Source organism: Glycine soja, chromosome 8 (assembly GCF_004193775.1).
Source record: "Glycine soja cultivar W05 chromosome 8, ASM419377v2, whole genome shotgun sequence".
NCBI classification, from domain to species: Eukaryota; Viridiplantae; Streptophyta; class Magnoliopsida; order Fabales; family Fabaceae; genus Glycine; species Glycine soja.
Genome location: NC_041009.1, coordinates 45129528 through 45156251, shown reverse-complemented (window position 1 = coordinate 45156251; position 26724 = coordinate 45129528). Strand labels below are relative to the sequence as shown.

Here is a 26724-nt window from a genome sequence, read left to right as displayed (position 1 = left end):
AATTACTTACTGAATAATATCATAAAATAAATTAAATTTAGCTTTAATTATAGTTTATAAATATTATAAAATCAATATCCTTTTTTAGAGTATAATCATAAAAATATTTTAATTTAACAATGTTAAATCCTTTTTAAGTTTTAAACATCAATTTCTCATATAATTTTATAAATATTTAAAATAAAATAAAAATATTTGTGCGAATATAATCAAATATATTTTCTCTATTTGAATACTCTTGCTTTCTTTGCCTTTTCTCAAAATTTAAATTATCAACTATGTTTTCTCAAAATATGTATAATCGTTTTCTGAGACTTGGACATTTGTTTATATTGTAATGGATTAAGTTTTATATTATGAATCATTCATACTTTTGTCACAGGAAGAAATGCCATAGAATTCTTCTAGGTACGCCAAAGCTTCTGAGTTCCTGTTACAAACCTTCCATAATGATGCAACCTCTAGAGACAGTTCCCCAACCAACCCTCACAATCATTTAAAATGTCAAGAAGCTTTGAATAAAATGAATCATAGTTCATCTAGAAGAAGGGAACATGAAACTTTGATCCAATCCGTTCCAGCTGAATCAATGCCAGTATAGTCTTATCAAATGAATTGTTCCTGATCACTACAGTATCATCCACCAGCCCATGATCCCTTGCAGAGAAAAACCTGAACTCAAAAGCAATGGTAGATTACCTGCACATGAGTTAATTTTCTAATGGTAAGTATGGATGAAAGTTAGATAGAGATATGCATCAAACACCAAGGGGTTGAAACAGTTAGTATATCCATGATATTGTTTACTATAATCAATACCACCAGAGTGCAATAAAGAAAAACAATAAAAAATGGAAATTGAAAACAAATTTCAGAATCAATGCTCTTCAAGGCAGCAAATTAGCAAGTCTAGTAGAAAGGCTAAAAGCCCAACTAAAATTTGAGCTTCATCACCAACCAACATGAAACCTAGTAGATAAAATAATGCTATATATATAGTTTTCTAGACAAAGTGAAAATTTTCAATTAGAACTCAGTTTTTCATAAATATCAGGAAAAAAAGAAGGAAAGTATGGTCCAAGTGTAATTCATCTTTTTTTGTGTGGGTAAAATGTAGTAATTCAGTTTAAATTGAAACTGTGGGATTCTTCTATGTTTGTCATCCAATTAAAGGTTGTTACTTCCTACACTTTTTTTGAGTTTTTTTTTTTTTTTTTTGCCTTTTGGATTTGTCATTCCAGAAGCCGAAAAAGGAAGTGTATTCTGAGATGTAATTTTTCATCCCAGATTGGCCATTTCGGAAGGTGAGAGTGTAAGAAGCAACTGGGAGCAATAGTCCCAATTTAGGAAGAGTCCATGCTGACCATGCAGACAAATAGGATCTTGAGCCGAACATACCTAAACACACTTCCTTAGTTGATAAGCTTACCCCCTTTTTCATTTCAGTCCTCTTCCCCAAAATTACCCCTTTTCCGGAACGCATATTTTACTCTTACGCTTCCTGTTCTGTTCTGAGGTACCTCTCTCTCATTGTCTAACACAAATTTTACATTTTTCAATGAGTCCGACTTGCCAACTCACTCCTCCGAACAATTCCTGATAATTTTGGGAAAGGGGTATTTTTGGAGAGAAAATACAGTAGGTAGGTACATTTAGAAGGAAGTGAGATCCATTTAGCAATTAGAGCCCAGTAGTTCCCACGATCCACCCGCAACAAAAAAAGAAAACAAATATTGCCCTATGTCTAGAGTCTCTTACGACACCGTTCTGCTCTTCTTCGTGAAAGCATTCACCATAAACCCTACACTGCTAAACCCCTCCATGTTGCTTTCTACACTCATTGCAACGAATTGCTAACGTTCCACACGCTACAGAGAAGATACGACAGAGTGAGAGAGAAAGAAGCACAACAAGGATGTCTTCGTCGTCGTCGTCGTCGGAAGATGAATCTATGTCGGAACAGAGCAATGAATTAGGACTTGATTTCATCTTGAGCTTGGACAATATTCCATCAAAGCTCCCTCCACACCTCGAACTCTTTAAAACACGTGTTCTTTGCAACAACGATGCTCCTGTGCACGTAAACCCTCTTCCCCCTTAGCCTTCTCTTCTATTTTCATCATTTTAATTTTACGCCTTTTATGCTACGTTATTTTTTTACTTTTCTATTTTATTTTTCTAGTACCCAGTTTCATAAAGTTTCTAGATTTTCAATTGGGGTGCTGGAATTATTGGAGTTAGGATTCCAAATACCGCACTTGTTTTGTATGTGTCTTGTCTTGTATGATGCTTGTTTTGTTGTTAACAGTTTCCTTGTATTGGTTTTTGTAGACTGATACTGTTCAATATTCCGGTGCCTATGCTATTATGGGAGTTGATAATAGTGTGCGGTTGGATAGCTTCTGTGAAAACTTTAAGGTTGAAGTGAAGCGGCTGACGGATAGCGATATTGAATTTGATATGATTGGAATCGATCCGGCAATTGCCAATGCATTTCGAAGAATCCTTATAGCAGAGGTGATGTATCTTTGCTTCCCCTCACTGTATATATATAGTAGTGATGGCACACTGTTTGGTTTTTTTATATTTTGATGCATTTGTTACTTGTTAGTGCAGTTTCTCAAGGTTAGATGCCTTGCCATAATCTCCAACATTTATTTGTTTTTGTCAGTTTTCATTTTGTAATGAATTAGTAAGTACGCGATAATAGAAAATGACGCCTTCAACTGATTATTTGTTGTGCTTGCGTTATAAGATGACCTATGAATTTTGCCATTTTTGGTGGGGGAAGTGGTTTGACATTTAGGATGTGTTTGGATAAGGCATTTTAAGAGGGGAAAGTAACTTTAAAGGGCATCTAAACTTTATTGTTTCCATGTTTATTAAAATGAATTTAAATTTGAGAATTTTAATGGGAAATTTCAATTAAATAAAAACAGAATTTTAAATTCTACCTAAAGAGAGAGAATTTGGAAATTCACTCAGGCATCTCCCTCTTGTTCATCTATCTTCCTCTCTGATTATTAATCTTCCCTCATCTTCTCTATTGCTAAAATTTTCTATTTAGAGTTCTTTTCTTGATCTCAATTGTAAATCTGATCAGAATAAGTTATAAGGAGTTGTCTATAATAATAAATAGTTATGAGCAGGGATCACAGAGATGCTTAATGATGTGCTAGAGGAAAGAAGCTTCTTTCAAAATTCTAATATTTCCCTCAACTGATGTGCTAGAGGAAAGGTGGTCCAAATGGTTAGACACTTTCCCTTCCAAATCTGTTAACTGTTGAGCTATTAGAAAAACTTTGGTTGTGGTTTCTCGCTCATTTGTTTTACCTACAAGTTTTGCTAATCCAAAATTTGTTGTCTAGAGAAATAGTGAGAGAGATCTGGCGGTCAACAAATCTGTGAAACATCTAGTTTTAATTAAAAAAAAAAACTACCATAACCCATTGCCCGGAGGCTCCTCGTGAAGTGAAGGTATAGGGGAGGCTCGTTGTATGTAGCCTTACCCTTGTATAAGCAAAGAGGCTGTTTTCGGACTCCACCCATGACCAACTGGTCACCAAGGCACAACTTTACTGCTGTGCCAGGGTTCACCCTCAAAACATCTAGTTTTAATATTTACATAATATTTTTGTCATGTCCTCTTCCCGCCCTGGATAAAAATGCAATCTGACAATCCGTTTTAGCATTTTCCTCAAATCTCTATTTCATATTTTATCATGAACTTTGTTGTTGAATTGGTAAAATTATATGATGCATTTTTTGAAATTTCTATTGTTCCTTTGTCTGTCAGAAACTTGTAAATTTGATTATCCGCACAAAAATGCTTGTTTCATAATTCAGGCAGCTTACATTAGGATTGTTATGGAAATACTTAATATGAAATGATAAATTATATATGGCCTAACTCTCTAGAAAAATGTGATGCCCCTTACAAGAAGAAAGTTTTCTTTTAAATTTATGAAAAGCTAGAGGAGACATTGAATGAAAGCGGGGGGCGGGGGTTTGATGTTTTTGCTGAATGGAAATTTCTTTTATTATCTGTTTCAGCAAGCCTGCCACCTATGATTACTCCAGTTATGTATAACATTGTACATTAGTTTTATTTTCAGTTTATGCATTTCCCTTTGCATGATAACTTTGAGTAGGTATTAGCAATGGTGTAGTTGTGTAGTACTGGTGGTGATAATCAAATTTTTATGTGGTGGTTATAACTTAGGTTCCAACAATGGCTATTGAAAGAGTATATATCGCAAACAATACATCGGTTGTACAAGATGAAGTTCTTTCCCATAGATTGGGTCTCATTCCAATTCGTGCTGATCCCAGGTTATTTGAATATCCAGGTCTATATCTACACTAACCCATACATGTATTTCTCATTACTTTTATGACTTTCTCATGGGATAACTTGAATATTAGAAATACTATGCACATTTTTCAGTGTAAACCCCTTATCTGGCATGGGCACGGCCGCATTGGTTAAATGTTTGTTATTTTGTCTTTCTTTTGAGTAGAAAATGCAGGAGATGACAAAAATGAAAAGAACACCATTGTCTTCAAGCTACATGTTCGTTGTCAAGTGGGTCAACCTCGTATTACTGGTAAATGACTTGAATATGGTGCTTTTAATTTCTTATTTGACTTCATCCTCTACCCTTGCCGCAATCTTTTTTTGTCTGATGATATTATGATACTAATGCAGTGAAATCAGATAAACTGAAGTGGTTACCTAATGGGAGTGAGCTTCCCTGTGAAGATGTCAAACCAAATGCAGGTTCAAAACCAAAAACATTTACATCTTTTACTTGCAGCCAAGATTCACTTCCTGAATTTTCCAACAATTCTATTGGTCTTACATATTCGGATATTATACTGGCTAAACTTGGACCTGGTCAGGTAACCTTCTCTAAAAGGAGTGTAATCTCTCCTATATTTTATGGTTTAAGGTTTAGAGATAGATCAATTCATTTTTTAATCATGGGTACTTTTTCCTAGTTAACCTATTTCAGTCCAGATGAGTGATTTACTTTAAATTTATAAATTGGAGCTCTTTTTGGCATTTTTATTAGTGTCCTGGTGATGTTCTCTTTCCTCCCTGAATCTACTTTAATATTTATTTTCGATGCTTATAGTTCCAGCGAACCTTCTTTTTTTCCTCTGCTGATCGTAGACTAGATAATTGTAATGCAACACTGTTGGTCATTAATGGCATAATTATTATCACATAAGATTCATTTACCTCTATTTCTATCTGTCCTTTGCTTTTATCATGCAAGGCTCTGAGTTATCTCTTCTTTTGCAAACTTGTTACTGTTTGCATGTCTTCATATAGAATACTGGAAGCCATACTTACTGAATGTTGTAAACACATACTATTGTAGGAAATTGAACTTGAAGCGCATGCAGTTAAAGGCACTGGAAAGACACATGCAAAATGGTCCCCAGTTGCCACCACTTGGTATCGGATGCTTCCAGAGGTAAGGGAATATCAAATATCTCATCTACTAGTTACATTCACACGCTGCCTAAAATTTGCAAATCCTGACATCTGTAAGCTTGGTTTTTTTTTTCTTTAGGTTGTACTCTTGAAAGATGTTGAGGATGAGCTGGCTGAAGAATTAAAAAACAAGTGTCCAGTTAATGTGTTTGATATTGAAGACATTGGAAAAGGTAATTCAGTTTTTTTGTCAGTGCTTGACACATCAATTTTATGTTTATATCTTTATGTTGTGGACCATGATGGTGAAGGATGATTGTGTGAACAAGTGCCATTGGTTTTGCATCAATGCCTGTCTTTTGTTGCTGCACATAACATGCTATTGTTAATGATAACAACATTTGATCCCAAGTTCCTATTTCTTTGGTACTTTCTTAATTTGCTGATTTGGTTGTTGAGTAGGTAAAAGAAGGGCAAAAGTAGCCAGACCACGGGATTGCACTTTGTGTAGGGAATGCATCAGAGGGGGCAAAGAATGGGAAGATCGTGTATCATTACGCCGTGTTAAAAATCATTTCATTTGTAAGTATTATGTGAACTCTGATTGATATATTTTGGCAGGTGAGAAATGAGTGATGCATGCAAAGAGTTCCTACATAATTTTAAATTTCTATCTCGAAAATTACCTGATTATCATACAAGTATACAACTAAATTTTGTGCAAACGTTGGTTTGACAAGAGTTCTGACAAGGACTATTGTTTCTTTTTGCTTGTTTGTGTAGTTACTATTGAATCAACTGGAGCATTACCCCCTGAAGTGCTGTTTACTGAAGCTGTGAAGATTTTGGAAGATAAATGTGAACGTGTGATTACTGAGCTTTCTTGATTCTTCTTTTTGCCATGTCTTAAAATCAGTGAAATGGATAAATGTGGTCCTTGATTCAGTTCTGTTATGATTCCATTTTTTTTATAATATGAAAGTTCTTTTCTTACTCATAGTTAAGCGGTGTACCAAAGAAAAAGAAACGGTGCATGCATGTCTGCATATCCATTATCTGTATTATCCAAATCTAGCAGCTTAATATATTTGATTTTATCAAAAGAGGATGCTTTGCTGACCACACTCCGATTTGATTTTGTAGAGCAAACAGGTTTGCACTTAAAAGCACTTCAATGCTTTTGCTTAGACTTAAATATGTTTAGTTCTTGCAAAACTAGTTAAATTTAGTTTTAGCCATCCAATTATTTTTTAACTCATTTTAATTTTTTTAAAGTTCTTTATTTTAGTGGAGATAATGATTATTATTTTATATAAAAAAATATAATTTATAAGGAATAAAATTAAGAAAAAAAATTAAAAAATTAAAATATTTATAGGATTATATTTTACCCTTCTACTTGTAGCACATGTTTACATGGCAGTTAGCATTTTTAAAGGTGTGTTATTTATACTATGTTTTCTATAATGCTTTTATAATTATTATTTTCTGCAGTATTTTCTATAATGTTAATGATATTTTATATTTTTATTTTTTATTAATTCACATTTTTTTTCTGTATCTTCTTTTTGTTATAAAATAATTTGTACAAATTTGATGCATAATTAAAATTTCATTCCCTTTTATTGGAAATGCAACTATTTATTTTACACTAAAGTCTTCGGCTCCTTTAATTTATTTGAAGCTGACATTCAATGAATGGTAGCCAATCCAATTGATCCAAACAGTGTGCTGAACATATGGCTGACCACCCTCACCACTCAGTAATCACCATCAAATACATGTCGGTTTGTGCTTTCCATGTAGGTGCAGTGCAACATAGTAGCTTTTTATTCTATAAATTAAATCAACAACAAGCTTTTGGACTTGCTCAAGAAAAGTTCCCCATAAGTTGAGTAGTTGTTCCACTTGCGGCTTACCTATGTAAGGGTTTAAGTATTTGGATTAATTTATTTTGAAATAATAATTATTTCAAATTTTTTGAAAATTTAAAAAATAGTGTTTTTTTTATATTATTTCTCCACATCTCAAACTCTATCTAAATACCTATTGTGATCAGTCTAGTGGTTGGAGATTTTAGATAATTTGTACAAGGTGTTAGGTTTAAATTAAATATTGCCACCATTGTACATCTTGTACATGAGAATAAAAGTAATCTATCTAAATCACATTCAACTCTCATGCTTGTGCTAAAACAGGGGGGAAAATCACTATTTTTAACATTTGTTTATATGTAAATTAGCAATTTTGAATATGAAAAAAAAAAGATGCCTTTATTATGTCGTTATATAGGGGAGTGGTGAGTGGAATCTTTCTTCTTTAAAGGATAGTCCTAACTCCTAAGTGAGATCTTATGAAAAACAGCTTAAAAGTTCATTTTTAGATATCCAACATTTTGTTCATCATTTAAACAGAACAATACTAACATCTAGTGTGATTTATGCAGTATTAACATATTAATTACTTGGATAATGGAATAAATTGTACTTCTTAAATTAAAATGATTTTTATTTTAGATGGAATTAAAATTATTATTATTATATAAAACTTCCTAATATTTATTATGAATTCCATAAGTCAACATACATAACATAAACCCAAATATACTCATCCACAAATGGTGCAAACCATGATCAATTAAAATATCTCGTTATTCCATAAAATATGTCGTTATTGGACATTGATACTGTAATAGACTAATAGTAGTATAAAGTACTGTGTTTATATGAATACATTTATTTTGAAAGACATATGAATACATTTATAATCATGGAATAATTTTTTCTTTTAAAAAAATCATAGAATAAATGTTTATTTTATGATGATAGGTTAATAATATTTTCTCTTAAAAAAACGTAATAGTATTATTTAGCCCGATAAATATGTAATGTATTAATTTAGCTCCTTAAACATAAAAAATAGGTTTAAAAATATTTTTTTATGCACAAACCAGATGATTGAATTATTAAAGCAATGCTATTTTTTACTATTGAAAGTCTAAATTGATGTTCACTTTTTACTATAATTAGATTAGATAATTGAATTAATGTCATATTTATTATTAAAAAAATAATGTTAATTTTTCTATATATAAAAAAAACTAAATTGAAGTGGCTCTCAAATTTTTAAAGATTAAATTAATTTCATTTATTTATCTCAATCCAATGTGTCATGAACCAATATCATACAGAAAAAAAAAAAACTGAGAAACAATTTAGCACCATAGCTTCTGTCATATTTTTCAACCAGCCAAACCACATTGCCACCCTTCAATATTAAATGAGGTGATTCCCCACTTTTGACAAATAAGTGACTCATGCAATTCTGCGTTATTGGAGCATCTTACACGTGGAAAAGCTTACATTTATGGTGACTAGTAGTGTGTCACTTTGGCATTATCTATCCCCTTCGTTCCCTTTTTCCATGTTTCTCTATTCTTTCCAAATTCCCTCTTCTTGTTTTTTTAATTAACATCTCTATGCCACTGGCCATTGAGAAACTTTAAGCAAAAGACAAAGATTATGCAAATTGAGTGTCATGTTATCTTACAATTGGAAAAAAAAAAGGTATGCTAGTGTCTTTAACTTTAATTTGTTTATCTAATTCTTCTTATATATTTTCAAAGATTCTAAAACAACTTCCAAACATTTAGTTTTTATAGAATTAGCAAAGGGAAAGGCATCCAAAAGAAACACAAAAAGGAAAGCAAGATCATAAAATTATATAAGAGATAAGATTTCTTTGTGGCTTCTAGATATCAACTTTGAAACGCGTGCTCTTCTTTTTGTACAACATATCTATCAGAAAAATGTGACCTAAAATTTGGCCTAGCTTAAATAGGTAGCACATTGATTCAAAGTTCATGGCTTTAATATTCCTTAAAAAAATTTAGTCTTTTCCTAAACAATTGTCAATCGGTGTAAGCATTGTATTAATTAGCCCTTTATCTTTAGCAAAGATTCAAAAAAAAAAAATTGTAATTAACTTACCATCGATGCTTTGATACCTTTGGCCAATAATCACACAATGGGGACATATTACTAAAATAAGAGTTAAAACCACATGTGAAACCACATCTCTAAGCATGTGATGGCCATAAGAGTTAAAACTAACAAGCATAAGCAAATGGGAAAAGCCAGAAAGGTGAAACACATGGGAGAATGGTGTGCCTATAACATTTTAAGCTACTATATATTAATGTGTTTTTTTGGTAATTACTGTGTCTATGAGATTTTAAAAGACTAATAAAACAAAACAGGATTATTATTGTTGTTCTGTTTTCGGGTACAAATCGAAAAGACAAGCTCAATTTGAAAGTTAAATTTATGAAGATACAACTTATTACCAAATCCATAAAAAAAAAAACTTATTACCATATATGTTGATGAAGAGCGCTATTTTTCACCACACTCTTTTTAATGCATTCTTAATCATTAGTTAAAAATTATTAAAGAATTTAATTTTTATGTACTACGTATTTGTAAAAAAAAAATATTATCAATAAATAAGAAATAATGATAAGTACTACTTTAGAGTAGTTATTGTTAAAAAATTACTATATGTGATAATTTTTATTAAATGATAGTATAATTTTTGTTATTATTTATTTATTTTATTAAAATTATAAGTGAGACTGATTAATAAGAAAATGAACTCCTAAAATATTACAATCTCTAATAACTTTCATTAAAGAGTAAAAAAAATGCTGGAAATATATTAAAAAGTGTTTGTTAGCATTTCTCATGTCATAATAGTTGTGGTACATGCAATGTTAATTGGAAATGGTCCATGTGACCAAAGTCAAGTTCTGCTTTTTACAAGTCTCTGCCATAAAAGTGGAGTTTATGGGTTCTTATTATCTATAGCCATAGCTTGCTAGCTGCTAATGTCTATCTAATTCTTTCAACTTTCAAAGTTTTTTTTTTTAATATTTGTCACTCCGACATTTTAAACTTTTCTAACATGGCACCGCCACTTATCCCTTTCATGCAAAGACAAAATAATGTGTAACAACCTTTTTTCATGTCATACACTAGGTACCAATTAAAACCCTTTAAAAATAAAGTACCTATTAAAATATAATACTTCATGTCTCAAGGAATTACTTAGTTTAAGAGTAAGTATTTACACGCTTGCTTAACAATTTTTTATGATTGAATTTTAATTCAGCAGTTCATGCAACAATATTTTAATAATTATGTATATTAAATTTGAGAACATTGATGGTTGCGTTATTTTATAATCAACTTTCACTTATATTTTGAAAAAACATATTAATTAAACGTTAAAATAAAGTAAGTTAATGAAATATTCAGTACTTTTTTAAATTACAAAAAACTACAGGATTAATTTATTTCATATAAACTCTCAAATCAACAGTTAAATTAATAAAATTTAACATTTATAATAAAAAAAATAAGCGACGGTAAAATAAGTTAAAGAAAACTTATTTTTTGAATTAAAAAAAAAAAAGATTACATTTCTTAGGTTCAAATAGGGACCTATTGGTTTAAACTTTAAATTCAAACTTTTTTTTTTAATTTAACCACACAACGCCGAACAAATGTAAAAATAAAAAAACTCGTCATATATATCGTGAAAGTTTGCGTTTACATATAAAGACTTGTCTTGATTGAAACTTATTTACATCAGGATTATTATTACTGCTTCATGCATTATTTATTTATTTATTCTTCTATTTATTTCATCTAAAATATTAATTATGCATGCAGCATGTAGGTGATGTGATTCACGAGAGTGAGGTCACTTCCAATATATGCATGATTTACATCTTACACGTACGTTCAATAAGTATTCTAGCTAGCGTTAGAATCTATACAGAACCTAAAACACTATTATTAGGTTTTGACTTCAAAGAAAGAAGAAAACCGTTAGTAATATTCCTAGAGATTTTTATCCCAAAACCTTGTTCATATTCTATCAAGCACTGTCTATTTTTTTTTTCTTTTTTTTTTTCTTAATTTTTTACTTTTTTCAGTTAATTAGATTAAAATTGGGGAATATTTTGCATAAATAACAATGTGGAAAAAAAAAATAGTGACCTGTATGAGAATTCGTCATGTTTGGATTGCTACGTACATAGGATTACGTTTAGTTGTTTACTCCTTTCACATTGTCATGTTTCGGCCTTGATTCACTTTAGTATCTTACATTTTATTTTTTATTTTTAAAAAGTGAAACACGTTGCTATGAATTGAAGGTAAAAGTAAATTAATTGGGATGGTTTAAGCATTGTTTTTTTTATTTTTATTGTTTTATCAATATTTGTTAAACCTACTAAACATGTTATTCACTTAACACATTAGTACATTACTAATAAAGATATATATGGCGTACTTTTAAATTTTTGTACCATCTAGAAAAATACATAGATACACTAGCTAGCATGTATTCTTATTTCTTGATTTGGTTGAGCTATTTATGAAACTTAACATTTCATGTTGTGACATTTTCTTGCCATATAGGTGGAAGATTCTTGGCCACAGAAAGAAAAAGAAAATGGCCAGAGAGTCTGGGTGATATCATAATAGAAATGTGTCCATGTTTAATAGCAACAGCTACCTGAGATGAAAAAGAAAGCTGGTTAATGTTGGCACTACGGTGGACACATGTCACACCTTACTTGTCATTACAATGTAGTACTAGTAACAAATAACTATACCTTTAAAACACCTTTTTTTAAATTTTTTTTATATAAATAATTATTTTCTAAAATTTATATAAACTTAATTATATTTTTATTCTTTATATTAGTTAACTTATGTGTTATTTTGTTTCTCTTAAATTTAATTACGGCATTTAGTTTTTATAATTTGTTTTAATTGTTCAAGTTAATTAGTTCCAAATTCTAAAATTTCATCCAATAAATAACCAAAATGTAATTGAGGTGCAATCTATTATTGGTTTATATGTTACAAAAAAAATAGAATGATTAAATAAAAAAACGGCAGTTGGTACTTCTCATAGGTTAAATTTAAATATGTAATATTTTTTATTCATTTATATAAATTAATAATATGTTACATTATATTTCTGTTAATTATTTTGGATAAAATTTAAAATGAAGAACTTAATTTAAGCAATCGAAAATTTAAGAAGAATGAGTGTAAATAAAAATTATGAGAATTAAAATTTTACATGAATTAAAGTTAAAATTTACAGAAAACAATTTCAAATAACTTACATTTTGATTTAATTTTTTTAATATACTAATTTGTTAACTTGTTGATAAACTCAATAGTCTATTAAGATTATTTAGAATTTTTGAGTTTACTAAAAAAAATTTTATTCGTGAGTAACTTATAAAAGAATAACTAAACTTGTAAATTTATAAAAGTTAATAAGTTAAAGTCATTAATTGGATAATTATGGATATAACTGTAGTTGGATATACATTTAATTGTTGTAAAATATTAGAACACTTTTATAATTGGTCAATCTCGCATTTAATAATGAATATAATTCTGACATTAGTCAATGTGAAACTGTAGAAACGTTTGAGAAAGAGGCTTGTGGGGATTATTCAGATTCAAAGAAATACAGGTCAACAAACATTGACATGTGTTAATATTTTTTTATAAAAATTTTAAAAACATTTATGAAATTGATAAAAGTGAGTGAATAACCTCAATTAAACCTTTAAAGAAAAAGAAAACCTCAAATAAACACATTAAACAATATTCAAAAGTATCATATGAAAAATTAAAAATGAGAAGTGCATATGTTATTTAACTCGGTAAAACAATCAACCAATCCCTTCACAAAAAATCATATAAAACTTTAAACACATTAAAAAATGGACTAATTATATTCAAATTCATTATCTTAATTTGTTTAGACTACATGTATCATCTGCTAGAAATAATTATATACAAATTACATAGATTCATTATGAATAATAAAATTATGATTTTAAGTATTTGATGTAATTATATAGTCAATACTTAAATTCTAAACTTTCAACTTAAGTTTAATTACTTATATTATTTTGTACATAATTTCCTAAAGTCTATTGTCAAATTTGTGTTAATAAGAGAGATACATAATATTATATAAATTAAGAGATTGTGTGAGAGTTCAGAAATTGGGAACATATTAGATAAATTTTATTTATATTTAAAAGATGTCAACCTATTTTGTATAAAAAAAAAAATCCATGTTCACTAAAATACTTTGAATTGACTAATACAACTCTGATTTTTAAAATATATTATATATTTTTGGTTCATTTCTAAAATTTTAAATTCATGAATAATTTTGTATCTTCTTACTTATTTCTTTGATGAATCTTTATAATTATTAATTAGGGTAAATATCAAATATTTTTATGTTTTCATGATATTAAATACCTTTGTTTTTATTTAATAACTTCTTCGATTCGATTAATAAGTAGGAATATATTCATGAATATATATATATATATATATATATATATATATAAAGAAGATATAATATTATTGAAAAACTATATGAATGTGGGATTTAATTTTTTTTCTAGAATTATTTCTCTTTGAAGGTAATTTTGTTAGAAACACCGTCAAATACTAACGCAGACATGCTTTAAATAGGATTCAGATCTTAATTCACTAGATTGTTAGATACCAACTTCCACTACTACAAAATCAGCTTTCTACGTCAGGACTTCTACGCCGGTTGCAAAGAACCGTCGTAGAAGGTGAATCGGTGGCATGTTTGTAATTAAGCGCATGAGAACGACAACGTTTGCCGTTACCCGTCGTAGACATCCAGCTGTTGTGGCATTTCGTAATTAGGTGGGTAAGTTACAAAGACGGTTTTTGGTGAATAATCGTCTTTGTATCGTTAATGGTAGCACGGGGCAACCACCTGAGTCGGCCCACCAGAATACAAAGACGGTGGTCTGGTGAGACCGTCTTTGTTTTTAAAGTACTTTCACGTGCCAGCCACGTGATTTGAGGATTCAAAATCCAAAGACGGTTGTATCCAGATACCCGTCTTTGGATTGTTGGTGGTTTCACGTGTAGGCCACGTGATTGGAGGCGTTCAAGTACCACGACGGTCCTCTCGAACACCCGACTTTGTATCGTTAATGGTTTCACGTGGAGGCCACGTGATTGGAGCCATTAAAGTACAAAGACGGTCTTTGGCCAAAAGCCGTCTTTGTATGGTTACAGTATAAACACGTAATCATCTTCGTCATTTAGTTACGAAGACGGTCTTGCCCTAGACCCGTCTTCGTATTTGATGCGTCAACATACAAAGACGGGTTTGTTAGAAGAGCCGTCGTTGTATGTTTTGTACAGACACGTGGCGGGCGTCATTCAAAGACGGTCTTTTCTAGGACCCGTCATTGTATCCCAAATTGTATCACGTTTACGGCACGTGCTTGTTACTTTCTCTTACTTTGGCGCGCCGTATCACTTCTTTGCTCCATTTTTCGACTACTTGCCCTTACTTTGGCGCCCTAGCTACACAGACCTTCTTCTCCGACAAAGAGCTTCGTCTCCGACAAACAGCATCTCGTGTCCGTTGCCTGTTGTTCCGTTTGCAGCCGCCGCCGACAAAGGTAAGCCTGCATTTAGGTCTTCTTTGTCTATCCCTTCATTTGCATGTGTTATATTCCTTCATTCATTTGACGATTCTGCTTCCTTGTCGTCTCAGGCCCTTTGTTGTTGTTGGTTGTCTTCATCGTGGTGTACATCATAGTGTTTAAGGAAGATAAGGTGGTTCCATAAGGTAAGATACATTGTGTGTTTTGTGACAGAAACTATGATTTTTGTTTAGGTTCTTATGTAATCTGCAGCTATGGCTTGTAATTTTATTTTTTTGCGTTTCAGTGGGGTTTAAAATCCAAAGACGAGCTTCGGGAACGGCCTGCTGCCATCCTTCATCAGTGGTGTCATCCTGTGCCACATTATCAGTTTCGTTGAGCATCGTTTGGTCTATTGTGCAAGTTAGTACACTGAACTTCATGAAACCCCCTATGTTTAATTTGAGCTTTAGATTTGCTGTCTCCATCCTTAGTTATGTCTGTAATTGAATAAACTCGAATTATTTATAATGAAACATCAACATGTCCACTTTGAGACATCTCAGCAAATTAAAATAATAATAATGAAACATCTCAACAATTTTTTCAGGATTGAGGGGGTGAAAAGTTCAATTCTAGACAAAACATATATATAGACTGACACAGTTCTGAAGAGTTGTCAATAAACGATAACCCTACCACGTATTGTAATATCTATAAAGTATAAACACATTTAACGAATATACATGTACCCTAAAATTAAAATCAAACTACAGTAGCGCAAATATATATACCTTCTTGCTTGTCTCTCAACTTCAACCAGGGTCAATTATGGGAAAGTCCATCATGCCTGCGCCATATTGATCTCAATAATTCAAGGAAAAACCTATATTTTTCCAACCCTTGGATTTCCTTCAGTCTAATTTCACATATAAATACTATTACTCAATTAGTAATGGAAACAATATGGAGGACATGCTGTAAATCATTGTCACTGCTTGTCTACCTAGAAGCTCTTCCCAGTGTTACTTTCAAATCTTGCTTTCTTTGCATCCATTGTTGAGCGAATATAAGAGCCATCAACCTGAACAACCGAGCTGGGAATTATTAGTTGTGATGAACTTTCCCTATTATGACTCGCATGGGCATGATCATAATCTATGTAAGGAGGATTGTAGCAATCCAAAAGAGTTGCAGTAGTTTTAGTTATTGATGTATTTGTGCTGTCTTGGACACTTCCATCCAAAAGAGAATTATCTTTTCTTTCTGCAGCCACTTTCTCTGTACAAAATCAATCCAATTCCTCCTTCATTTTCTCAGTACCCTCATTTAATCATTTTTCGTGCTCTCACATACAGCCTGTTTGCCTGCCACACTCTAACACATTCTACCTACCCCAAAAGTTCTGCGACTAATTCTCTAACCCCCCAAAGCACCAAACTGATCAAAAGATTTGGTGAACAAAACAAACAAGTTGTACTTGGTAACCATATCCTTCCTTCTTCTACTTCTTCAATCTGTTACATCTCAATTTGTTACACCTCTTAACTCTGATGGGATTCACCTGCTTAAATTCAAATACTCCATCCTCAGCGACCCATTATCAGTCTTAAAGAACTGGAACTACGACGATGTAACACCTTGTTCATGGCATGGTGTTGCATGCATGCAGTGAAATTGGAGCCCCTGGTACCCCTGACTTTTTCAGAGTAACTAGCTTGGCCCTTCCCAATAGCCAGCTTTTGGGTTCCATTTCTGAAGACTTAGGCTTGATCCAATACCTTCGCCACATTGATCTTTCCAACAACTTCCTCAATGGCTATCTACCCAACACTATCTTCAACTCTTCTGAACTTCATGTACTTTCCCTCTCAAACAATGTTATCTCCGGTGAACTACCTCAGCTAATTGGTAAAATGACAAACCTTAAACTTCTCAACCTCTCCGACAATGCCTTTGGCGGTTTGATCCCAGAAAAGCAATTCTTGATATATGTAAAACAAAGTCAGAACATAAAACATGAACTTGACAAATAAAATCTAGAACATACCCTTTTTTGCCTTGGAGCGATCAGCAATACTTCCCACATTCACCATAAGCGTACATATACATAGTCTGTTAATCTGTTCAGAAACCTGATGTAAGCAATTCTCCAAGGACGCCATGGTAGTAATGACAGAATTGAATAAAATGGCTAGCCGGATCAGCTGGAAGAGCTCATATACCCCGGATCCATCTCATGGATTCCCACCACAGCCCCTTAGTCATTTTGCAGTGGAAGAAAAGATGCCCAGCCTCCTCATGCTGACAGCCACAAAGAGGGCACGTAATATCCTGAATAGGAATGCTTCTTGTGGACAAATTTCCCCTAGTGGGGAGTCTATCCAAAAACAACCTCCAAGAGATTCTTACCTTGCAGACATGAAAGCCATCCCCAAACCTGATCCATTGTGACATCTACATGCCGTATCATTGCAAACCTGATCTTAGTAAACCTTCTAGAATCTCAGGACTTAAGCTGCTAGGGAATAGATAGGCTACAGTGAGAGATAAAAAAATCATTACACTAAGCTCGACTTCGTAATTCACACATATCTAAGAAATCTTGAGTGTCAAAAAAATAATGAATCTACATAATTAAACCATAAATTAGGACACATCCAGAATAAAAAGGTTATTATTATATAACAAAAGAATGACATCAAGTATCAAAATTTGCAAATGTATGCATCATTACATCTTATAACTAGATTTTCATAAGCATTTAGTTTTATTTGTATAGGTACCAGCATTCAAACCCAAAACAGGATCAAGATTCTTTTCTTTAGTGTTAATCTCTTTTTCTGTTACAGCAGAAGTGAAGCAAAGGTACATGTTTATTTAAATTCCAAATGCCATATGGATGTCATTTCTGTTTGCGTTGACTGAATTCACAACGTAATGTGTGTGCGTATGTCGTGTAGAGTCATGTTCAAACAGGAAATTACGAGTGTGGATACTATGTTATGCAATGGATATGGTGCATCGTAAGTGGTGGATTGAAGGATGACTGGATTCACGTATGTTTCTGATTATTGATTTACTTGTTAATGTAATTAGACGTCATTACTTTTTACCTGATGCTATGTCATTTACTAATAAATTCATATATACATGTGCAGTGGTTTTCTGATCGATCACCGCTAACAGAAGAGACCATGACCACACTCCGGCATAAATGGGCGGCCTATTTTATCCAAATGAAGAAATGCGAACCAAGAAAAAATTTGATAACTTAGGAACAGTTTTCGTGTAGGCCAGAATTTTATTTGTCTGCTGAGAACAGTACATTGTTTAGATAACTTGAGTTGTATATTTAATTTAATTTTCTCTCAGCTTGAACAATTTCCTATCCAGCCCTTCAATGTGGCCGTGTGCCTTGAACAGTATATTGTTTCAGTTAATGCTTGAGTTGTATACTGAATTTAATTTTCTCTCTGCTTTTTGTTTCACTTAACATTTGATAACTAACTTTTTTGCTTGTACTTAATTGTCTATCATAATATTGTCGTGTCATTAACTTTTACTGCTACAATTGCTGACTTTAAACCCAGCTAGGTAACTTACACTCAGGGTGGTGCTGACAAGGACTACAAGGAGTGTTATGAATGTGGCTGATTTAGAGGTTCAGCTCCTCCAGAGCAAGAAAGGAAGACCAAGAGAAGAAGATCTAAGATAAGGAATTCCCAGCTTTTTCATTATTAATCCTTCTGTTATTTACATAGTATTTATAGATCCTAGGAAGGAATAATTTGCTTCTAGAATTGGTATAATCCTAGGAATATTACATAACTAATTCTGTTATGGCTGCTTCCCCTCAGATATGCAGCATCAGCAGGAGGATTGTGGAAGATTGCGTGAGCTGCAAAATTCTCACTAGATTCCTTCAGACGAAATCCTTCAAATAGGTGGGCTTTTTTACCTTTCTTTTGAGTATTATTTCCTTCTGCACCCCTGTGTTTGTGAGTTCACCCTCTGTCATTGCTGTTATGTCTCTGCTGCCCTCCATTGAAGCTTCTCTGTTCATAACAAGGAGGTACCCCCATGCCACCTCCTTTGTTTAAACCTGCAGGTGACCTGAAATTACCATCAGGGTGGTGGTCACTTTGTTGTTCCTCTAAATTACCATATTTAAGTCTATGATTTATTGGGTTTGTTTGTTCTTGTTGTTGCTACAGGGGGACACATCAACCAAGCTGTGACCTTCAACAGATCTTATTACAAGGTAATCACTTCAATGAACAAATGGTTGAGTCACTAGGGATCCTTAATTAAGCTCTGTGTCTTAATTTAATGACTTTAAAATCAACAGACATTATATATCATGCATGTATCCTTCTAAGAAGCATTTTCATTTGCTTTTACGATTTTCAAAGTGCTTATATCATCTTTTTATTCCTTAATTATGTGCTCTTATCATTAAATTTGACTAATTAAATGTATATTTCTCCCGATTATTATGATCAGGTTCAAATTATAGGACAATTGTGCACGTACTATAACCTGAACAGCCATCCACAAGGCTTGGGTTAAAAATAAAACCGTGGAACCAGCACATTATTACTGCACAATTTGCTGTTAAAAAAAAAAAAAAACATTCCACGACGGTTCTAAGGAAACGACCGTCGTAGAAACGTGATGTTTCTAAGACGGACCTACAAAGCAAACCGTAGTAGTATTAATACAAGTCTACGACGGTCCATGTCATACAACCGTCGTAGAACACGTTTATCTCAACGACGGTGTTGTTACGTGACCGTAGTAGTATTAACACCGTCTCTTACGACGGTCGTCCGCAACAAAACACCGTTGTAGTGATAGGACCCTTCTACGACGGTTCTGGGAAGACAACCGTCGTAGTCTGTTGTTACTTCTACGACGGTGGGGTCCCCATGCCCGTCGTAGTCTGTTGTTACTTCTACGACGGGGCTGTTGACAGCCGTGTTTGAATTGTGGACCTTACTACGACGGTCCTTTGGAAACAACCGTCGTAGAACAAGATTATGTCTACGACGGTGTTGTCCTTATGGCCGTCGTAGTCTCTAGTAAGTTCTAAAGACGGGGCTGTCCGACAGCCCGTCTTAGAATTCTGTAATATCTACGACGGTTTTCTATAACCGTCTTTGAAAGCCATCGAATTTATTACGTCGTCGCAGACAACGACGGTCTTCAACCGACGTAGTATACCCATTTAAACCGACGTTGAATTCTGCTTTTGTAGTAGTGTTCTTCTACCACATCCAACATTTATGAACTATTTTCATTTTAATGTCAAACTATATCTCAAAAAAATCATTATATTCATATACTCAATTTCTCTTTTATTCCACTTTCACCCCATTTTTTTTCTTATTTCTCCATTTTTCATCAAGTCATTTATTACATTTTTTTTCTTTTCTTGTTTTCCCTCTTTTTTTGAAGGCTCTTTATTTTTTTTCTTTAACCTTCTCTTTCTTAAAAAATTATAAATTGGTTTATAATCATGATAGTCTCCATGAATTTCACATGTAAGCTAATTAAGTGTTATTAATTTTTGATTTAATTATTTATTTAGTTTTTATAGTTTTAAAACTTATCTATTTTCTGAACTTTAATAAATAAATTTTTTAGTCCTTCAAGTTTATATAAAAGATCTCTGTCATTAATTTTTTTTTTTACTGTTAGTTAAATTTTTCAATGACAAAGACCTTTTAAAAATTAAAACATAAATTTAAGCACTAAAAGATCTACTTATTAATCATAAAAAATAAAATAAATAAGTTAATTTTTTATATGTCAGCTAATTAAGTCTTGTTAATTTCTTATTAAAACATATAGATTAGTTGAAGCAAAAACATATAATTGATACTAGAATAATTAATAATTACTTCTGGATCAATCTTCCACTTTTTTTTACCCCAATATATTTTTAGTTTCCGATTAATTTTTTTTATTCTTAGCAAAAAAAATGTTTTTATCCCTAAAGCGCTTTACTTTGCTTTTCGAAGCGTTAATTTGTGCAATCCAAATTATTTTATTTTATTTTTTAAAGTGCTATTTAAAAAAATTTTAAATACTAAAATCAAAATAAAAATTTATCAAGGACTTAAAATATTAAGTGTTTTTTAATCAAAAACTACGACAAAAATTTATAAATTATCGAAATAAAAAACATATTTAAATCCTCTTAACGTTATTTTAATTTTTTCCTTTCGAAGAAGTCTTATATCATATGAGGAGAGAGAGAAGTTGTTGCTTGTTAGTAAAAAATATATAATAATTTATTTTCTGGTAACAATTTAAAAATTTCTTTATCTTTCGGTTATTGGTCATTTGATTTTAACAACTTTGTCACTTTTTTCCTTGTTATGTTGACCACTCAGTGCCTACATACATAGGAAGCTGGAACATAGTACAAACTCACCTCCAAGTCCATGCTTTTTGTTCTTGCAAGAGTAACAGAGAGGAGGTGGACAAACAAAGCTATAATTTTTAGAGGGGTTACCACCCTCACCTTCTGCCAAACCAAACCCACCCTTTTCTCTCTTTAAGCTACTATTGGTAAATCAATTTAAATTTTTGTGGGGTACTAATAATTGTACCTTAAAAAAGGATCTGGGGTTTGTAGATATTCCTTGCAAATCTCTCAGATACTTTGGTTTGGCTTTCTGAATTTTCAGTGCTGAGAGCTGAAGAGGAGATGGGGGGTGGAAATCAAGAGGCAGTGAAGCAGCTGCAGACCCTGATGGAAAATGGTGTGCTTCAATTGTTTGAAATTCAGATGGCATTCTTCTGTTTTTCTGTGATCTTTTTTTCATCACTCACAAAAAAAGGTTCCTTTTTTTTGTCTCTTGTTGCAGTGGATGATGAGCAGCTGAAGAACACATTCCAGGTTCGGCTTTTGATTTGATTTGCTTTGCTTGATCTTGAGTGTTGGGAATGATGCCTGGAAAAATAATGAATTGAAGTTGTGATGTATGATCTGCAACCTGATTTGGTTTTTAAAAAAATGCTTTTTTTAAGGAAAAAAATCATCCTGGATTATGAGGAGGGAAAAAGATACATAATTTTTAGAACAAAAATTAAATTTTGCTGCCAAATTGATCTGGATCACTGGTATGTTCTGGTTGTTAAGAAATTTTCTGTGGATAGCTTATGCCTTTTTGTAAAGGGTGTTTGGAGGGATTGAAGTGAAAACTCAGTACATTTGATCTTTTCATGTTTGAGGAACAGCCTTCAAGAGAATCATACTGATTATAGTGATTTTGAAACCAATATGGGTCTTTTAATGTTTTCTCCCCTTATCATTTGTTAAATCTCTACATTTTTTATTGCTCTTTGCCTATCCTGGTTATGTGATGTTTTGCTAACTAGTGAGAGTTAATGATTTCTCCTGAAATCCTGAAAGCCTTTTCTTTGTTTTTCAGATTATGCACCAGGGTTATCAAACTGAAACGTTAATACGGTTTCTCAAAGCTAGGGACTGGAATATTGCCAAAGCCCATAAAATGGTTAGCTAGATCTATAATATTTGTAAAAAAAAAGTTATTTGGAATTTTAGCCATGTTGATTGCTCTTAGCATTGCTCTTCAGTCTTGATCTATGCTCTTTGGATGTATATACTTTGCTGACAGTTTGAACTGGTGCAGTTAATTGATTGTTTGAACTGGAGGGTGGAAAATGAGATTGACAATGTTTTAAGGGTGAGTTCCTTGATTCTGCAATTATTAACTACCCTTCTTTGCTACATCTCATTTTTCTGAAAAATCTTGCATCTAAGATTTATTGAAGTCCAAATGTCTGACAAAAACCTCATTTACCATTTATGTTGAGTTTGGTAATTTAAGCTAAATGTAAGGCAAATAATGGGAGGGTTACAATATTTAGATGAGCGATATACATGTAGAACTCAGTTTGAAGATATCTGATGATTTTGGAACATTCCTAAGTGTGTGTGTTTTATTTATTTATAGGCTCTTGTTAACTAGTGCAAAAAAAGAACAATGCATAACAAATTGTACAGTATCCAATACAATGGAGGCTTAAAAAAATTACGTTTCATTTAATACTTTCTACTTTTGAATCCTTAGCAAGTACCTTGAGAGAAGTCATTAGCATTTGCTAATTTATTAATTTTAAGATAGGTGTAAACCACATGCATCAATTTATGTGTGCAGAAAAAGAAAAAGACTAAATCTTCAGAGTTGTCACACTCTCCCTTTCTCCAAACTTCAGTCTCTTATATACGTGTGAATAATCTGATATGGACAATAGAAGAGCAATAAGTTGGTTCTTAGAGAGAATTTGACCCTTATATAGTCTTTAATATTTGTACTGAGCGTGGTAAACTTCTAAATCTATTTTAATTCCTTTTTATCATGGATGGATACATGAAACTGAGGACGGTCTCTTATGGATTGACTTTTGATCCCATCTATTTAGAACTTTTATTAGTACAACATGCTTACACTTTTTGACAAATTGGCACATGTTGGTGTCAATAGACTCAATACTATAAAAAACCATATCATTGTGGGTACAGGAATTTGGGTAAAATCACTCTACAGATGAGATTCACATGGTCAGTAGAATTATTTACCATTCTTTCTTATTCTTATTCATATCTAATCATCGCACTTTATCATAACATAAATTTTTATTATTTTTCTCAATCAGATCATAATTGTGCTGCATTGTTGAATTTTATCTTTTTTGTTTAACAGAAGCCTATCCCCATGGATTTGTACAGAGCCATACGGGATTCTCAACTCATAGGAATGTCTGGTTACTCAAAGGAGGTATTCGTGTTTTAGTTAGGTCTTTTGATCTCTAATATGAATTTAAGTTTTATATTCATCCTCCCTCTTGGTTCTTCCCTTCCGTACCTTCAACCTATGTGGATGATGTTATTATTATAAGAAATAAAAAATTGCATCTTTCTAAACAATCTGAAACACTTCTACCAATAAGTAATTCGTAATATCTTTCTTTTTTGGCTGAATTTTGCTAGGGTCTACCTGTCATTGCTGTTGGTGTTGGTCTCAGTACATATGATAAAGCATCTGTAAGAATATTTATCATCTTTTTTCATCTTACCTTTACACTACAATACATAGATTGCACCAATTCATTAGCCATTCCTTACTGGACTAGAGGTCTTTTTTCTCTTCCTGGGAAACTTCAATTTCTGAGAATCTTTTAACACCTTACAAGGATTCTTCAATAGACATTAACAATTGCACTACTTTACATAAATGCTTCAGTGTTCAATGCCTGCTTGGTGTCTGCTGCCTATATTCCTCAATGTGGCTTCTAAACTCCTTTGAATTATCTATTTGATATTAAATTGTCAGTTCTTTTTGTTCAGGACAAATACTATATACAATCACACATCCAACTAAATGAATATAGGGATCAAGTGATCTTGGTGAGTACCTTAGACTGTTTAGTTAATCTTGAGAAATTCTCTGATGCTCTGCTAGCCTATTCAGTTATTTGAAATTTTTATTGTAGCCAACAGCTACAAGGAAACATGGACGATACATTGGCACCTGTGTGAAAGTCTTGGATATGACTGGTTTAAAATTTTCAGCATTGAATCAACTGAGGGTATGCCTGCACTTTAGGGAAAATATTTTTTTTCCTTCTCCCAATCTCGCCTTTTCTTCATAGTTGACAGTCTCTGTTTGACCACCTTCTACAGTTGTTGACTGCTATATCTACAATAGATGACTTGAACTATCCGGAAAAGACAGACACATACTATATTGTTAATGTGCCATATGTATTCTCAGCGTGCTGGAAGGTTTGTGCATGTCTTAATGTTTGAAGAGTTTCGATTGCTTCACTTTCATCCTTAATTTCATTAACATCATTCAAAATCCAAACATTAACGACTGAAATCTTGTTTCTTCAATAATATTTGGAAGGTTGTGAAGCCTCTTTTGCAAGAAAGAACAAGGAGAAAAATCCAGGTGCTGCAAGGTTGTGGGAAGGAGGAATTACTGAAGGTAAATATCAAACATTATTTTCAAGGACCTATTTTTAGCTCTCATAATATCACCAATGCCATATGTATAGAGTTTGCCTGTTGGTTCTCTTGACTAATTAAAGTAACATCAATGAAAATAATTGCAGCAGTGATATTTTACCTCAGATCTAGGTCTAACCCAATCTATCACATGTCATATTAGTGCTGTTACACTGGCCCTGATAACAGCATCATGATGCCTGTGGATTTTTTTTCTTGTTTCCAGTTCAATACTGTCAAATTACTATTCTAAATATGCTAATATTTAATTTTACCTTGTCGTCAATTTAACTCATAAGAAACAAGATTTTATCAATTTGTTTATAACTGGTTAGACGAGGGAAAATTTGACAACATCTTCATAGTGTCCTACCTCTGCATTATGGAGCATGTGATATATCCAATATTTCATATTGCTTCATCCTACATATAATTATTATTCTACATTAGAATTTCTCTCTCTCTCTCTCTCTCTCTCTTGTCATGGTACTTTTGGATTTCATCTTGAGACTTGAGAATGAAGTGAGTCAAAAATCCTTTCTTCCTACATTTGTTACAACTAAAACACTTTTACTCTTTTAAAACTTGTTGTAGGTAATGGACTATGCATCCCTCCCACACTTCTGCAGAAAAGAAGATTCCAAGTCTTCCAAACATCATGCATTAGGAAACATTGGAAATTGTTTCTCCTTCAATCACGCCTTCCATCAACAACTCTACAATCACATCAAGCAACAATCCATCATTGTGGAGTCAATTTCACCAATCAGACAAGGGTCCTTCTATGTAGACATACCAGAGCCAGACCCTGATGATGCCAAAATAGCCAAGACCATAGAAACTGAGTTCCACAAATTGGAGAATCAGAAGAATGGCTTTACCAACTCACTAAATGGTCTTAGAGTTAATGGCCATTGAAAGCTATGCTACTAAAGCTACTAGTAACTGTGTTTTTTGGCCTGTCCTGAGCCACTTTTATTTGTTGATAACTATATGATCCCTTTCTGATTAGGAGGGTTATGCTTGTGAGGTCAAACTTATAGCCGGTTATTAGATGTAATATTGTAATGTTTACATCAACTCCATGCAGAATTCTTCCCACTCTTATACCTTTATGGCATGCACTTGAAGCATTATGCAAACTCTCCCCACCCAAGCAAATATTAATTAAAATACAATAAAATACTTTTATGAAGAATAAATTCTAAACTACAGCGATAATAAGTTCACATCAACCCTGATGTGCATGGAGAGACTAGTTCATGCCACAAAATATAATCAAATGAATTTTGATTTTATTTTTTATATTTATTAAATTATTCAAAAGATCTTGGTAGAATTTTTCTCAAAAATCTGCAATAAGCATAAAGAATAAAGAAATATGACATGACTGTCTGCGATTGGAGCCTACAATGCTGAAGCAAAACAGTGGAAAAAAATTGTCTCCTAGTACTCCTAACCTTATCAAAGTAAGGCTGAAATCTATGATGCATGTTTCATGAAATAGTAGCACGCAATACTGGGATCAACCTATGTCCAAACTTCAATATCTTTCCCTCAATGACCCATACAAAAATTTCCTAGTATCTGTATAAATTAAACAACTTTGAGCCAGCGGCCCCAAGAAAAAATCAGTTACAATGTTGAATTATCAAAATATCTCACGTTTCATTCTTAAATGTTAAAACTTGCTCTTTTCACAAT

General features: G+C 32.4%; 2 protein-coding genes and 2 long non-coding RNA genes across 7 annotated transcripts; all 4 read left to right on the top strand.

Moving 5' to 3' along the window:
* The first annotated feature begins 1762 nt into the window (after window positions 1-1762).
* Window positions 1763-6546, top strand: LOC114423543 (DNA-directed RNA polymerases I and III subunit RPAC1-like). The gene is made up of 9 exons (XM_028390345.1): window positions 1763-2080; window positions 2332-2517; window positions 4223-4349; window positions 4521-4607; window positions 4709-4902; window positions 5388-5483; window positions 5583-5676; window positions 5906-6025; window positions 6227-6546. The coding sequence occupies exons 1-9, from the start codon at window positions 1916-1918 to the stop codon at window positions 6328-6330; spliced, it is 1173 nt and encodes a 390-aa protein (XP_028246146.1). The 5' UTR covers window positions 1763-1915; the 3' UTR covers window positions 6331-6546.
* A 7735-nt stretch (window positions 6547-14281) lies between these two features.
* Window positions 14282-16061, top strand: LOC114420937. Its single transcript, XR_003668464.1, has 3 exons — window positions 14282-15008; window positions 15104-15178; window positions 15280-16061. It is a non-coding gene; the product is annotated as an uncharacterized LOC114420937 (long non-coding RNA).
* A 1853-nt stretch (window positions 16062-17914) lies between these two features.
* LOC114423071 lies at window positions 17915-18346 on the top strand. Its single transcript, XR_003668788.1, has 2 exons — window positions 17915-18031; window positions 18134-18346. It is a non-coding gene; the product is annotated as an uncharacterized LOC114423071 (long non-coding RNA).
* A 3022-nt stretch (window positions 18347-21368) lies between these two features.
* LOC114423541 (SEC14 cytosolic factor-like) lies at window positions 21369-26156 on the top strand. Of its 4 annotated transcripts, none has more exons than XM_028390339.1 (12): window positions 21370-21551; window positions 21671-21745; window positions 21824-21882; window positions 22418-22501; window positions 22640-22693; window positions 23714-23788; window positions 24001-24054; window positions 24358-24417; window positions 24504-24599; window positions 24694-24795; window positions 24920-25000; window positions 25615-26156. In XM_028390339.1, exons 2-12 carry the CDS (start codon window positions 21691-21693, stop codon window positions 25936-25938), a joined length of 1044 nt encoding a protein of 347 aa, XP_028246140.1. In that variant the 5' UTR covers window positions 21370-21551; window positions 21671-21690; the 3' UTR covers window positions 25939-26156. The 4 variants fall into 4 exon arrangements, with proteins under 4 accessions (XP_028246143.1, XP_028246140.1, XP_028246144.1 ...); XM_028390341.1 differs by having other exon boundaries at window positions 21372-21551; window positions 21851-21882; XM_028390342.1 differs by lacking the exon at window positions 24001-24054 and having other exon boundaries at window positions 21369-21551.
* Window positions 26157-26724: the final 568 nt, after the last annotated feature.